Source organism: Poecilia reticulata, linkage group LG17 (genome assembly GCF_000633615.1).
Source record: "Poecilia reticulata strain Guanapo linkage group LG17, Guppy_female_1.0+MT, whole genome shotgun sequence".
NCBI lineage: Eukaryota > Metazoa > Chordata > Actinopteri > Cyprinodontiformes > Poeciliidae > Poecilia > Poecilia reticulata.
The window spans coordinates 11,513,581-11,529,057 of NC_024347.1; the positions used below are offsets into that span (position 1 = coordinate 11,513,581).

The following is a 15,477-nucleotide window of genomic DNA, read 5'->3' on the forward strand; positions in this document are numbered from 1 at the left end:
ACTTCGTAATGTGGAAGGGAGCACAAGATAGAAAAAGTAATTGAACTGCTCTGCAGCAAATACTTAATGTTAGATGTGGAGTTCATTTTATTAAATACTAGAGAGTGAATTGAAAATTAATCAGGGAAACTATTTCAAATAGCCATTAAAATAATGAAAAAAATGGTCCTTAAATAGCAGATTTTCTAAGTGAGGTTTTTTTAAGATGTTATAAACAGGTAGTACTACACCTGCACATTACTTGAGCCTGGAAGCTAATGCTAACGGCTAGTCAATGAAGGACTAAGACTAAAGCAGACTTCCTTTTTAAGTGAATACTGTTTTATTAAGCTTTAGACCGTAGTTAAGTTTGCATTAATGGTGATATAARGASATAGTTTTTAGGAAATGGAGACTGTTTTAGACAGTTTGCCACTCTTGGTCTTCTTGTATGAGAATAGAGCCTCTAAAATGTCTCTTGTCACAGTAGAAAAGTAAGACCGGTTCTTGCAATGTTTTACTTTCATATTGGTCGCTAAAAATACTGTAAAGCTCCTAGAAATACATGYTTTATTCTGAGTGCAAGGTTCACACTTGTAGCACTTTATAACTGATCACCAGCTTCTCTGCAAATAACCACCTAAAGTAAACATTATGACAGCCAAGATGGGGTGAACATCTAGCCCTAACCCAAAACTCCAACATCCCTCTTTTTCAACACTATCCTGCTTTTAAAAAGCCCAACATGTGATAAATATCAGCAAGTCTCCATGCATGTAACWCTTATATCGTGAAGTCTCAATAGTTCGACTTCACAACAGACACATTCAGGTTCACTGTATTTATTCTAAGAAAAGAGAAAATCAAGTTGGTGGTTAACACAATTAGCAATTAGCTTGTTCCACCTGTTGTCAAGTGGCAGAAACATTGTTGGTATGTTTCTATTTTATTTGGGTCTCAGACTGTCAGGGAAAGAGATTTTCCCTGTCTGACTTTGATTCCTCGCTTGTCTTCTTCTGTCATGTCAGCTTATCTTTCTTTTACATTCTGATGTTCTCTGAGCCGACTGGATCTCACTCGCTTCCTTCATTCCTTTTTGCCGAAGCAGAGTGAGGGGGTTTTGTACCATCAAGCCTTTAGATAGAGACAGCAATGATATTTTCAGTGTTGCTATAAAAAAACTAAACTAAACATGTCCTGGGTTTGCAAGAAAACCAAAAAATGATATCTGAGCTCAAGCCAAACTGGCTTCATAAAATCCCTGGAAAATAAATAAATAAAAGGATTAAAAATGTAGACATTTTAAAAAAAATAAAAGTTAAAATGCACGACATGTCCTAGAAATGACTAGTTGGATTTAGGTTAAGTTTAATGCATAATGAACTAAACAAATAGCCAGTAGTAGAGAATGTTTGTTCTTGTGTTTCTCTTTCTTTATTTTTTAGAATGTCTAAACAATTGTTGTTATAATATTCATGGCAAGATCCAAGATRTATTTTGAAGCATATCTATCTAAGCAGMCTTTTACGGAAGATYATTACTATTGGCTTCTGAAAGATTTTGCCCAAACTTAACTCCCGCAACCTTTCTGTCAACCTMAGTCATTTGTTGTGTGCATTTCAACAGCGGAGATTACGACCAGGCCATTTTCTAGGATTATATCCTCTGACGCTGAAGACTCTCGACACGATCCAGAGTGGCTTTAAAGGCTGTGAAATCAGACCGAGGCAGCATCAATTTCAGATTGTCTCACAGTGATTATGGTTTGAAAGCCACAGACTGCCACTCCAAACTGTGTGGAAATCTGTACTTGGATTGATTTTCAAATTAATTACGCCCCATCTTGACATTKTGTGCTGGAAAACCAAAGGAAAGATACGGAGAGGTCTGATTGGGATGGCAACRTCTACAGTCGGTTTATGACGGTTTCACGGCAATTAAGCTTTGAAACCGCATTAAAAATAATTTCTAGCTCAGAGGAAGTTTGTAACAATCTGCTGATCTTTAATAATTAAAGCCTGTGAGATGTGTGTCTCGTTGAAACGGTAACAACACAGACGTGCAGTAGTGCAACAACTCAGTATYGCTGAATGATCAACGATCCTGGACAGTTGTGATTTCTTTTAATCTGTACTCCAGAAAATAAACACTATGAAATAATCATGACATTAGCTGTCCACATATCTTTAAAAGGCTGTAATGAGAGCGGTACTCTCTTTTTTTTTGTCTCCGTTGAGACGCTGATGGTGAGAGTATGTGCTTGTTTTAACTAAATATTTTCACTGAAGTTGGTGGATTTTTATCAGTGTATTCAAATGCAAACTATATGAAAAGCGGCATCAGTGGCTGCTGACTACAAAAATCCTAATAAGCAATAGAAAATATAAACTGGTGATAATGATGAGAATCTCGAACCAGTAAGGAATATTTTTGCGTCCTCCTACTACAACGCTGTGCATTTAGTTTAGGATTCATCCATAAAATTAGATTTCCCCTCAGGAATGTTTCCTGGGTTCCTGGAAAAGTTTCCTGCAGAGGAACCACACCTTTAGGCTTGAGCTGTTTTATTTTTTAATAAGGTTACTTACGCTGCCATTTCTTTAGAGATTTAGAGAGTATAAAAGTGGAGAAAAAAACGGGCCAGAAAAGTGTTTTAAATCTCGTATCTCTCTCTGTCACTATGTGATAATGTTGAATTTTAACTTTTACACAAACATGACTGAAAATGGGGAACGTTCACAGAGAAAGAGAGAAAATCGGCCACATTTAAGCCTTGATAAGCCTCCTGTGTGGCTTTAAAAYATGGCCACATAAACATGAATATGTAACAATGAAGAGCTCATGTTTTGTTCCATTGCTTTTTGAATTCAGTAACATTTGGCTGCACTAGTGACATTAGTCTAAAGTCATTTGTTGCTTTTATGCAGACTGAAAAAGACAATCTGTCCATCCTGCTTTATACAAAATTTTCACAGGGAGGTTGTTTATTTTTCAGTGCAATAGAAGTTCACTCAACTGTGACATCAGGCTAAAAGTTATTTTCCTTTCAGTTCCASWKTKYKYTYYYYTTTTTTTTTTTTTAACTCGGCATATAATTGYAGTTTCCTCAGCTGAGGAATAATCCCTTTTTCTTTCTCTTTGTTTTCGTTTCTCCCCGTAGGTAACATCAGAAACACGGAGCGACTGAGTTATGAAAAGCAGCAGAGCTACAGGATTATGGTGTCTGCCTTTGACTGTGGTCAGAAGAAAGCAAAAGAGGATGTGGCGGTTCACATTGAAGTCAAGCCTGTGTGCAAACCCGGATGGCAAGGTCAGAAACAACCACTGAATTGCACACATGATGTCTTGCCTTGAAACCCTCAACAGAAACTCACCGACTGGTGTTTATACATTGCTTTCAGGCACCTAAATGTAGCCGATGCATTCAAAGTTGAAGATTGCAATTCAGAGCAGTCTTATGGGCAGACTCTGCTTTGTTCAGGAACTTCTCTCTCATTTTATACTGAATGTCTCTGAAGGAAATCAAAGGACCTGACACAAACCTCAGGAGGGAGAGCTGACCAGACCGGTCCTTTTTTCTTCTTCTTCTTCTTTAACATGCCAACGGCTTGGCATTCAGTTCAGCCCATCTCCCCTGCTGCTTCACCTGTCTGCTCTGACAGCAGCTCAGGAACCGAGCTCATGGAGGAATGAGAGAGAGAGAGAGAGAGAGAAACGGAGAGAGAGAGAGAGAAACAGAGAGAGAAACGGAGAGAGAGAGAAGGAGGTGAAGGAAGAGGTTAAATGAACAGATTACAAGAGAAACAAAACAAAGTTCCAGTGATGAATCGAGCGTGACGGCTGTTTTTTATTACCTTAATGAAAGAAAAACTAGTCTGGGTGGAGATATTTTACTCATTTTATCGTCTTAGAAATTAATGTGCTACRAAGTTGTGACTTTGGTGCAGCTCAAAGTTAAYAGCCTTCAAACCAATAGTCAGAACCTCGTGTCGATTTTTTTGTCAAGTTTTATTGCATTTATTTGTTSAAATTGTTGAAATCATTCAATTAAGCCATTAGCAGTATTGATTATATTTCAATTGTGTGAACAATTTAAGGTGCTTACAACTAACAGCAAGTGAGACAAAAGAGAAATTAATCAGTTTGGTGTTTGTAATCAATGTGGCTTAAGAAAAGAACATCAGAAAAAAAAACTATTTCTCTAAAATTTCCATTTTTGTTGATCCAAGCAACACTTCAAACTTTAATATTCAAAATGAATTGTAGAGTTCTCTACCATGCAGATGTTAAACTTTTGAACATTGCAACCTTGAAGTCGAGTTTAAACCAACACAAAGCACTACATAWTTATGATATAAATGTAAATATAGAAGCAACATGGTTTCAAAACATTTTAGTCAGGTCTTTGTAATGAGCCTTATTTTTGTCCATGAGGTTTAGAAATTACTGCAGATTACTCTCAGATGCTCTAAATCAAATTTKATTTATTTGACTTGAATTGGAGGAAATGTTCAATTTTGCAAAGCTGTTCAAGACACACTCTGTCAGACTTGCAGCTATAACTTCAGTATATTGACTCAGGTCTGAGTCAATATACTGAAGTTTGCTGACATTAACATACAATTAATATACAATATATTAATGTCAGCAAAGTGTGACATTAATTAATGTCACACTTTGCTGATTGTGTCTTTGGAAAACAATTTCAAAGGTGTTTTACTTCCGCTACACAATTATACAGCACTTTTTGTCGAATCACTGAAATTTATGATTGTATTTATAGCTCATGAATTGTTTTGAATAGGTGCTGTAACTCTTCCWCCTGCATAAAGAGGAAGCCAGCAGAGCAGCGCCTACTGTAATTCACWTTATATTATGGTAAAAGCAGTCCAGACGAGTCTATCAACTGGCTCAAGCTCATAATTATGTGTTATACAAAATGAAACACATCATTTTGTTAGGAAAAATCTTTAATTTGTAGTTGTGGATGAGACAGATGTGACCAAACAGGAGTGCATACTCATGGATGTGCATAAATTAGTTTTAAGCGCTGATCCTTCATAACATGCAGGTTAACATATCCTTTAAGAGACACGGGTATAAAAAAGATAGTCAGAAAGTAATGTCTAAAGTCAAAAGTCAATCTAGTTTTACAGAAGAAGCGATGAAAGCAGCCGCATAAACCAAAGTCATTTCTTTCCAGGTTTTCTAAGATCCAAGAATATTTAACTCGAAACATCACCTAACACTTAAAATCCTTTCTTTATGCTAGCATCCTTATAAAAGTTGCATCATTTCTTCAAATTTGGTCCCATAAAAGTGGCTATAAAGCAAAACCATTAACCCATGCGAAGCATAATGCAAAACCATTAACCTCTGCTAGCTTAAAACCATGAATAAAACATAAAGCAACGATGCATTTAAAGCTCTACTCCCCTCTGCAACCTATTTTCTCATGTGCAAAAGTCAGCAATGCTTCTGCAGCTGCAGTTTCGTGAAGTCTCCCTCACACTGACGTGAGATCCACGTCGTCTCTCGCCGCCGTCCTAATCACAGTCTGTTTTTCTCGGTAATTTTCTCAGGAGACTTGATATCATTGACGATGTGACAAGCACACAGCAACATCAGCATGTTGGGTCTCTTCCACTGGCCCCAATGGAGGCATTTTGGTACACAMTGAATAAAAGCCTCAACAACTTGGTGATAAAAAAAGCTGGCTGTCCAGCTGGCAATAGAAAGCAAACATTTTACAGCCCTTTTAGCGTCACAATCTTATTAGCAGTTGAGTCATTTCATCATTCAATTTGAGCAAATAATAAATAAAAATCTTCCCCTGAAAATTCTTCAAATAKCAAGGAGGAACAAGCCGTTCGTTTCTAAGGCTGAAGGCTGTGTGCATGAAACCAAATATGCACAAACTTTTCTWGTCTTCGTCGTACTTTTAGGCTGGAACAAGCGAGTGGACTACGAGCCGGGGACCGGAAGCAAGCAGCTCTTTCCCAAGATGCACCTGGAGACATGCGGCGGCCCGCTGTCAGGTGTGAAGGCCATGGTGGAGCTGCAGACGAATCACATCGGAAAGGGCTGCGACCGTGAAACCTACTCTGAAAAGTCTCTGCAGAAACTTTGTGGTAAGGAAAAATACAAAGAACACGGAAAAAAAGAGTAGAGAGGATGGATTGTTATACAGAAATAAGTGAGAATGTTCTAATTAAATAGAGGTGAGCTTTTTGATAGCCAAGAACTAAGACTGCATAAAATTTTAATTCAGATATAAAATTACCTCCTGACATCTTAACCTTCTGAGTAGGGTAATAGACTGATTTCCAACCTAGTATTTCAATCTTGCACATTATTTAAAGGGGTCTTTTAATAATAATAATAATAATAATAATAATAATAATAATAATAATAATAATAAGTAAACTTCCCAAATTAATGTCAAACTTTCATTAAATGTGACATTTATTTGATCCATTTTTATCCAGGAACATGCTGAACAGTACCTTGCAAAGGTATTTGTACCTCATGAACTTGTTCACATAACCAACATAAACGTCACTGTATCTTCTACAAGTAGCAGATGGGGTTTTCTCTAAGGGACTCAATAATCTTGCTAATCTCCCAAAAATACCTGATTTATTTTATTTTTTCCCCCCATTTTAGTCCTTAAGACAGATTCTCCCACCTGAGCAACAGATTCTACAGGGACGCCGTGGACTTTTCGAGTGCTTCTCTGATTAATAGCCAATGTTTTCTGACCGGCGCATCCAGGGGCAGCCTCGGGCAGCACCGACCTCCTTCCTGCTCCGAGCCCCGCCACAAACTGGACCGCGTCCCTCCTCACCGACAGCGGGCGCGAGAGCGACCTCATCTACAGGTTTGATGGGCGCCAGGCTGCAAATGTTCCGGACCACGTGGTGCCCCAGAACCTGACGGACCAGTTCACCGTAGCAACGTGGATGAAACACGGGCCGAGTCCGGGACTTAGAGCCGAGAAGGAAACCATACTGTGCAACTCTGACAAGACAGGTGGGGAAATCCTCTCGCATTACGCTCAGGTGTTGAAGCTTGATATGACATCAATATCTGCATATACCTTTTCTTAAATTTAGGTCAGTTTTTTTTCCCCTAAGGGCTCAGTGTTTCCCCTCTCTGTTATTAGAGGCATCCAAGTATAACATAATTAAAATACCTTATAAAAAGATTGAATAATTAGGCTCTGAATGCAATACTTAAGCAGAAGTCCTCTGCAACTTCTCTGCCTTCTTCATATCTGGATGCTACAGCTTAAAACACATAATTAAACGTTTAGACATCGCAGACCATCTGAATTTTCTAACAGATGGCTTATTTGCTTACAAATGGGTGTTTTTGAACTTGAAAGCAAAGCTTGCTCTCTTTTTTTTCCACAAAAAGTTGATTATTTTTCTGACATACAAGAACAAGCATTGGCTAATCACTGGGGAGTTCTGAAAAATAAACTCCTCTTCTGAAAGCGTTTAATGATCTCTTAGCCAGGCTTCACTGTAAAGAAGTCGTCAAGTGAAAAAGAGCTCCAGTGTTCATTTGGAGGACTTGTTTTCTTGAGGATTCAGAAAATGAGCATGCATCCCGTTTTACTTTGCACATAATGATTGTTTCCCRCGTGTGCTGTGTGCGTGCAGAGATGAACCGCCACCACTACTCTCTGTATGTTCACAACTGCCGCCTGGTGTTCCTGCTCAGGAGAGATTTCACGCAGATTGACACTTTCCGACCCGCTGAGTTCCACTGGAAGCTGGAGCAGGTGAGGAGGGTGTGTGAGAAGTGTGAGTTGGCGTGCGTGTGTGTGTGTGTGCGTGTGTGTGTGTGTGGGGGGGTGAGGGGATGCGTGTGTGTGTGTGTGTGTGTGTGAGTGTGTGCATGCGTGCATGCGTGTGTGTGTGTGGGCTTGTCTGCGCCCCATCTGACTGCAAACTCAAACCAGGGGTGATTCTCTTCAGCAAGTGAAGGGCTATCGCTATTTGTGTAGTGAAGGGAAACGCTTTCCCCTCTAATTACCAGAGGCCTTCCATCACTTTCTTCCTCTCCCGGCGGGAGATAAGAGAGCAGCAGACACCCCCACGCTATAAGTTAAAACACACAAACACACACATACACACGTCAAGAGTGGAAAGTCTATTTAGCTCTGGTTAATGGCTCTCCCAGCAGCAGATCGCTGCTATCTTTCATTTACCTGGAACGTTTTTGAACCGCTGCRCAGTGGAGCTTTCGGTTCCCGTTCTCTAGAGCCGTTTTTAAGAGAAAGCACATTGCATCACATTATGTTGTCTCACCTGCTATGGAAGGTTACAAAGAAACCATCAAATGTTGCACCGTGCCTCTCTTGCGTAAGAAAGGAGTTGCAGTGCAGGCAGTTTCCTGGAGTTTTATCCTCCGACTTGGCATCCGCTTTGGCTTCGTTTCTTCACGTCGTCGCAGCGGATGGTGCGCCATGGCAGAGCTGCCAACGTTAAAGATTTGTTTGAACTTTCCAAGAAATTACTGAGCAGATAAATTCTCTACAATTTACCTTTAAACGAGTTGATAAAGTCTCCTGTACAGCAATTGCATACTCCTACTACTTGACTTGTTTACGTGTGATGGTTTGAATACTGCTAAAAACTTGATTTGTTCGGTTTTACTTGGGATGCTTATTATGCACGTGTAGGAAATATATTTTTGGCTTTTCTGTTTGTGTGATAAGGTTTTGCAGACCAGAGTTTCACCTTGGATTAACGATTAGCAGCTRCGTGTGCTCTACAAAAAACAAACTTGTGTATATTTTATTAAGATTATATGTGATAGACCAAAATGCATAATGTGGAGTGGATGCAAAATGATCCATCATTTTCGAAGTTTGTCTTGCAGATTAAAATTTGAACAGTGTTTCATGGATTTGTAGCTGCAATGCATTTAGGGCATATTACTTCCAGTTTTGCAATCTGTTTATTTTTCTACAGTTTCTCTATGCATAACACCTCAAGGTTAGTCAAATCAAATGGAGATTTTTTGTGCACAACTGGTTTTGTATACAGAAAAACAGCTGATTTAAAGTATTACATTAAAGTTTCTGTAGGATCATCATCTTGCAGGAAGGTCAACATCCACCCCAGTGTCAATTTGTCTGCTAACCTGCTAACAGTTTTTCTTCCAGGGATAYTTAGCTCCATATATATCTTYCTGTGCCTGCTGAGGAAGGGCCTTCCCACAGCAGGAGTGTTTCATAGTGTTGCACGGTAAAATTTTCCTAGAACGTGTAATTTGTCCCAAAGAGTTTCATTTCGGTCTCATCTGAGTGGCACACTTTCTCTAACATGTTTGCGGTGTCCCACATGGAGCTCGTGACAATGTTTAAATTGGAMACTTGTAGATTTTTTTTTTCTCACTCGTTCATAAAGGTCAGATTTGTGAAGTTAATGATTCTGCAAATCAATAACAACAGTCTCTCTCCTTCAGAGTTAATTGTCTGATTAACGCTCTTCTTACGTGTCTTATCAGCTTCGGTAGATGACATGTTTCGTGGCTGCGCCGTTCTCTTTCCATTTTTTTTTTGTCTGATATAACGGGGCTCTGTGAAGTGTGTAAAGCTTTCAACATTGTTATAAAACCAAATCCTGCTTTCAGCTTCTCTACAGTTTTACATCTTAACTGTCTACTGGGTTCCTTGCTTGCTCTTTGCTCATTAATGTTATGTAGCAAACCTAGATTTACATTTTTAATTTTACAGTGTTTAACTCTATTTATAAATTGGGTTACTTTTAAAGAGAGTTGATAGCATTGGATTTTGTTTACAGTTTTCAGACTCACCAAATATGTGGTTGTAATTTCACAAAACAAGAAAAGCATCAATGGGWATTAATACTTTTACAAGTTGGTTTTTATTTATTTACTTTGGTCTAAAAAATTCATATTTCTCATGTGAAGTTAACCAGCAGAGYGTATATTCTCTGGACTGTCTGTCGTGGTGTTTGTTCGCTCTCACCAAGAAAGGTTTATTGCAGGTCACTGGTTCAGCAAAATGCCTTTTCCTCCTGTGTACCATTCAAACAGGCATTTGTTTGATCTAGGTCAAAGGTAGATTAAAAAGTGTTTTTCTCAKTCTGCTGTTCTTTTCCCTGGAGCCTCTGGAGGTGAACGTGACAAAGAAATGCCATCCAAGCAGCAGAATGCAGTCTTCTGAGCAAACAACCTCCAGACTCCTCTCCTCTGTTCTGTTACTGTCTTATCATTTGTTCTGTAAATGTTTTTTTTTTTTTTTTTGCTTTCTCTCATATTACTACTTTCACTTTTTACATTTCACACATCAAACACAAACAGTAAGAACCGTACGGGGTGTTTTCATTTGCTCATGTTCTAGCTGAATATCGTGTCGGATACGGAAACTTCATCCGGAAGACGAGTTACTACGATCGAGAGCGCTGGKTGGTGCCGGAAATATTTTAATCATAAACAGTTTTGATCTCCAGTTTTATGGACTCRGACTTCCTTTTAATTTGTTTCTGTTCGTCCTTTCAGAGTTTTAAAAGTCGACACAARTTTTTGTTTTGACACCGAAGATGGTTTCACTTATTTTTAGTCCAGAACATGAACATTTTCAAACAAAAGTGTGTCTTTTGGAAAGACCACCTTTGTATGAACTGTCAGATAAAAGATGTGTTGTGTCAGCAGAAAGCTTCTCCACAAAGACAAAGTTAATTCCCGTTTGTTTAGTTCAACCCATCACCAATACAAGAGTTATTAACATAGTGACAGATATAAAATGTTCTAACAGAAACCAGGTGATTCCATGTTGCTGTTCTATGAAAACCTGGCAAAGAGAGGATGATTGACTGAAGGATGATTCGTCTCTTAGGTCAGTTGTTTTAAACATAAATTTTGAATATTTTTTCCCTCCCGTTGATGTTTTCTTTACTAGATTTGACACTTTTCCCTTTGTTCTCCACCTAATCACTTTCCTCATTGTTTAGGCACAAACTATGCTGTTATGATCAGGGGCAAGGACTGGAGTAAAACGATGAGACAAACCAGACCAAAAAAGACAAAAAAACTTTAAGAGACTTTCTTAAAGATGTCTGATCCAGACCACTAACAGATTGCATGGAAGTATGTTTTTTTTTGTACTCAAAGATTAAAGAAAAAAAAGTCYTGCTTGTTACTTTTGATATTATTTTATGTGTTTTGAAACAAGCTGCTGTCAGTCGCTGACATAAAACGATCCAGCTTCTTTTTGTGCTAATTAGCCCATTTCTGTGAGTCTCCGGTGGAAATAAGGCAGAGGAGCCATGCAACCTTTTTCTTTTCCAGTACRAATTTATTCACTGGATATGCCATTCACACTGTTCTCTTTGCAGTGGGGGACGATTGTTTGCTCTACATGCCATTTCCGGAAAGCTTCACATCGTAGCTTCCTCCAAAATTGAGCCAAACGGTGCCGATTGGGTAAAACCAGATCCAGTCGCTTTAAACGCTTTAAGCGGGTTATTACAATTGGTGCAAAAAAAAAAAAAACAAAAAAAAAAGTTCTCTCCATGGAAACCCAGCCAATCGGATTGAATCACTGACTTTACAGCAGTCACTCCTCTAAAACCTCCTTTTATCGCTGGTGAAAACCGCTTCATTGGTCTACTTAAATGTCCTGAAATTTGTCTAAATATTTGTTATTAATACATTTAAACACATGAAAAGGTTTGTGTTTGGTCCAGGTTTTATTTTTCCTGATTTCCTAGAAATCCGGTGAATCAATCCTTTTTATCAACTCCCCACAGAGACATAGCTACTCAGCCCTTATTGCAGGGACACTTGTACTGAGTGCATAAAAGAATAATGAAGRCAAGCATTATATGTTGTGACTTACGTACTGAGCTCTAGCTGTACGTCTTTTTTTTAATGTTTTATTACATAATAATTCTGCGTCTGACTCACCAGTGATTTACCGCTGCTACTTATCATTATCCTTGAGTTTCTGAAATTCGAGGGGTGACCTATGAATTAGAGCTGCWKTATTTCTTTGTGTGGAATAATCAGGACAGGAGCAGCGGAGATTGTTGAATGAGGAGAGTGGTAAACAGGGGGAGAGCGGAGTGAGGGGTTTTATAGCTGCTGCACTTAGTAAGGACACTCAATGGCTTCCGTGGCAACTCCATTTAGCTCTATTGATTTTGCAATTCTCGTCCCTGGAGAGGTGGGGTAGAGCGGGATGAAAGGAGGCTGGCAAAGAGCAAGGGAGGGAGGGAGGGCGAGAGAAGCTCCCATTTGCCACATTGATCCGCAGTCTGTAGGAATGTCACTTCTGACAGAAACCTTTAAGCACGCGTCYGCAGGCTCCGACTTATTTGAATTTTGCGTGGCTGCGCACGCGCACAAAGATGATTCTTATCTTCCTCCCTTTTTTCAGTCAATGAGCTGGAGGACGAATCGCAGCTGTTTGTACACAGAACCCACTTTCTCAGAGCCCAGAGAGTCGATCAGCCAAGTCCAGTTGCCCTGAGGATGTTTGCTCAATCAGAAAATCTTTTTCAAGTCGTGTTGAAAACATGGACTCAAGTCTCATAGACGATGGTTCAGAAAGCAGGGTACAAGCTGAAATAAACATTTCTCATTTAAAGACACCTGCATGTATAAATATTTACGCCAAGAACAGAAGTAACTTGACGTTAAACTCTAAGTGACTATTCTCAGACCAAGTCCAGGATAATTAATTAATTTAAGGGAGGTAAATAAATGTAAAAGCAGTAATTTTATTTAAAAATTTGTTTCTTAACATGGGATTTTTATCCCAGTGAGGATAGTTGTTTTTTTTTTTACCCCAGTGTTACCACAATAAAATATTTATTTTTGGGACTTTACCAGGAAGGCTAGTAAATGTGGCCAGCACTGCACAGTGTGGGGCCATAAGTTTCCATACACAGGAGAATGTAAAATGTATACTTCTTTTATATTTTAGATACCCAAGAAGATGCGTTTGACAAAAGAGCAAAGAACTGAAATTACACTGATGGCTGGATCGGGAAGCAGTCGCATGGTTGCAAACTTTAACAGAAAACATGGAATGAGCATCACACACACGACACTGTGGCTAAACGTATTTGCAAGTTCCAGAAAACCGGAAATGTTGCAGATCGACCACAAAGTGGTCCAAGACGTGCAGCGATTACACAGAGTCCCRCAAAAATAAAAACGCTTGTCCAATATACAGTGTTTACTTTTTCTATGTATGGAAACTTAAGGCCCACCCTGTAGTTTGTCGGAGTTTAGAGCCAGTTTTTCCCACCAGAGGCTATATACTTTTTGAAACAAATACGACTTCAGATTCGATCAGTATTCACATCCAGACTGCCTGAAATAATAAAACATTTGTGCTCATCAGAAACTCTGTAAAATCCATTGCTATATTAATCGTCTCTGTCTGTGGTTAGTGGCAGCGCCACAGTGCGGGAGTCGACCAGCATCACATTTTCTGCTTGTCAGTAACGCATCTAGCTTTATCTGCCTTATCTGCTTGCTAACACCACGCCTGTGGTACTGTGGATTGTTCCCTGCTTCGTGTTGATTAGAAGCCCTCGCTTTGTTTCTCAGGAGATTAATTGGAAGCTGCAGACAGTTGTGACGCTGTGTGAGTGGAGAGATCCTCTCCCTGTTTGCAATAGATATCAGGACGTGTTAAGGTGTTTAGGCAAACAGTGATTTGCTTTTATCTCCTTCGGCAGAGACTAATAAATGCCTCTGATCAATTTAAAGATATTTTTTTTTAATCAAGGATCGGGATGTTTAGGTTGTACTAAACGTTTTTAAAAGTTRAGCAAAAGCATTTAAATTAAGTATGTAATAGAGAAGCTGCTTCCTTTGTTGTTATCTAGTTTGATATTTGCTGAGGGTTATTGCAAGAACTGGGAAGTTTTTAATGAGTACATTTTCAGGTTAACCACCAATTGTATTTGGATAATAACAGAGACGTGTTGCATGATTGTAAGCAAAACTATAATTTGAATAAAAGTACACTCGTGTGCTAGGCTGGCCTAGATGAAGTCTAGACTTATATACGATTGAGAACTCGAACATTGATATTCACACATTCCTTATCGAATTGTCCTGAGCTTGAGTGGTTTTGCAAAGCTGAACAGTACAGTGTTGCATTCTGGGCTTGTTAGAGGTTTCCTGTCTGTTCCACTGAACTGTTTTTTTCTTTTTTCTTTTTGCAAATGGTAATCAGAGAGACTCAGTGACAGAAAAACAGAAGAAAGAGAACGTGGAGAGAGAACTCGGGGAAGGACTTCTGTATTTATCCCCAGTAAGAGACTACAGCCTGTGATCATGGCAAAATAAGACGTTTAATTGGATCCAAATTAGCTTCCGGTCAACRAGAGATCCTGTCCGTCTCCCACAGCTTTCACAGTTAGTGTATTTGTGATATTAATGGAGTTTCAACATTTAGAGGACATGGCTAAAGYCGCAGCATCGGCCACAACTTTCTGGAGGAATGTATTATTATCASCATCACTTTGAAGCACCGTAGTGATGGTTACCACTGCCTGTTTCAAATGCTGGCCAAAAGAACTCTCTAAGTAAATTTGAAATGAGGAATTTTCTATGTTTCCTTCAAATCTTATTTTGCTTTATTTAACCATTAAAGTTAAAAACCTCTTTTTCAAGGGACTCCAGCATTTTAATTGGTAGTTAAAGTGCAATTAAAATACTATTATTAAAAATAATAACAATTTATACACTTCATCTCTAGTGCTCTCAGTCTGGACTTAAAAGTTAATTTCCAGTCTTTTTGCAACATGTTTCATGTAAACTGAGCTGAATAAGCCACGGCCCTTTTCTCAGTTCTGTGCAGGGAAATGAGATGGACACCAAAACAAAATGTATATCATTGTTTCAAATCAAAACTATGTCCTTTGGTAAATACTGGGGCCTTTACCTCAGTGCACATAAACTTTAGACCTTATCTGATAAAACTGGATCTCCCATAGTCCTACACAGTTATAATACCCATTTTAATCCATATAATGGGGGGGGAAAAGCTGAGGTGTGACATCACAACCCCATTCCCGTCAGAAATGCTTTTAACACATTTCTAGTTTTAATTTGTAAATAATGTTTAAAGAAAAAACACATATAATTTTCTTTCCATTTCACTATTAAGAATCCAATAGTATTAACATAAAAACAATAAGATTTGCATTTGTAAGTTTAATCAGAAAAATTGCTGAAACAGGTATATGAATACTTTTTGAAAGGCACCATATTCTCACTTATCTGCGGCAACACAGCATCGAAATGGATTTTAATTTACATTTCATTGTTTTTTGTTTTTTTTGTATGATTTGTCGTCACTATTTTCCAGATGCATTTAGCTACTCAGCAGGAGTCTGTCTGCCTTCGGTTCCTATTATCCTTCAAAATGTAAATAACTTTCCAGTGCGTGCGTGCGGGGGGGTGTGCGTGTGTGTGTGTGCGTGTGTGTGTGTGTGT

At 38.8% G+C, this 15,477-nt stretch overlaps 1 protein-coding gene across 1 annotated transcript in view; it reads left to right on the plus strand.

Moving 5' to 3' along the window:
- The window catches only part of LOC103479345 (calsyntenin-2-like), a 162,088-nt gene that overhangs the window by 109,141 nt on the left and 37,470 nt on the right, over window positions 1–15,477 (plus strand). Inside the window, exons 5-8 of the mRNA XM_017309868.1 lie at window positions 3,140–3,289; window positions 5,925–6,110; window positions 6,754–7,011; window positions 7,647–7,768. Coding sequence (XP_017165357.1) covers window positions 3,140–3,289; window positions 5,925–6,110; window positions 6,754–7,011; window positions 7,647–7,768 — 716 coding nt within the window. The remainder of the gene's footprint in view (window positions 1–3,139; window positions 3,290–5,924; window positions 6,111–6,753; window positions 7,012–7,646; window positions 7,769–15,477) is intronic.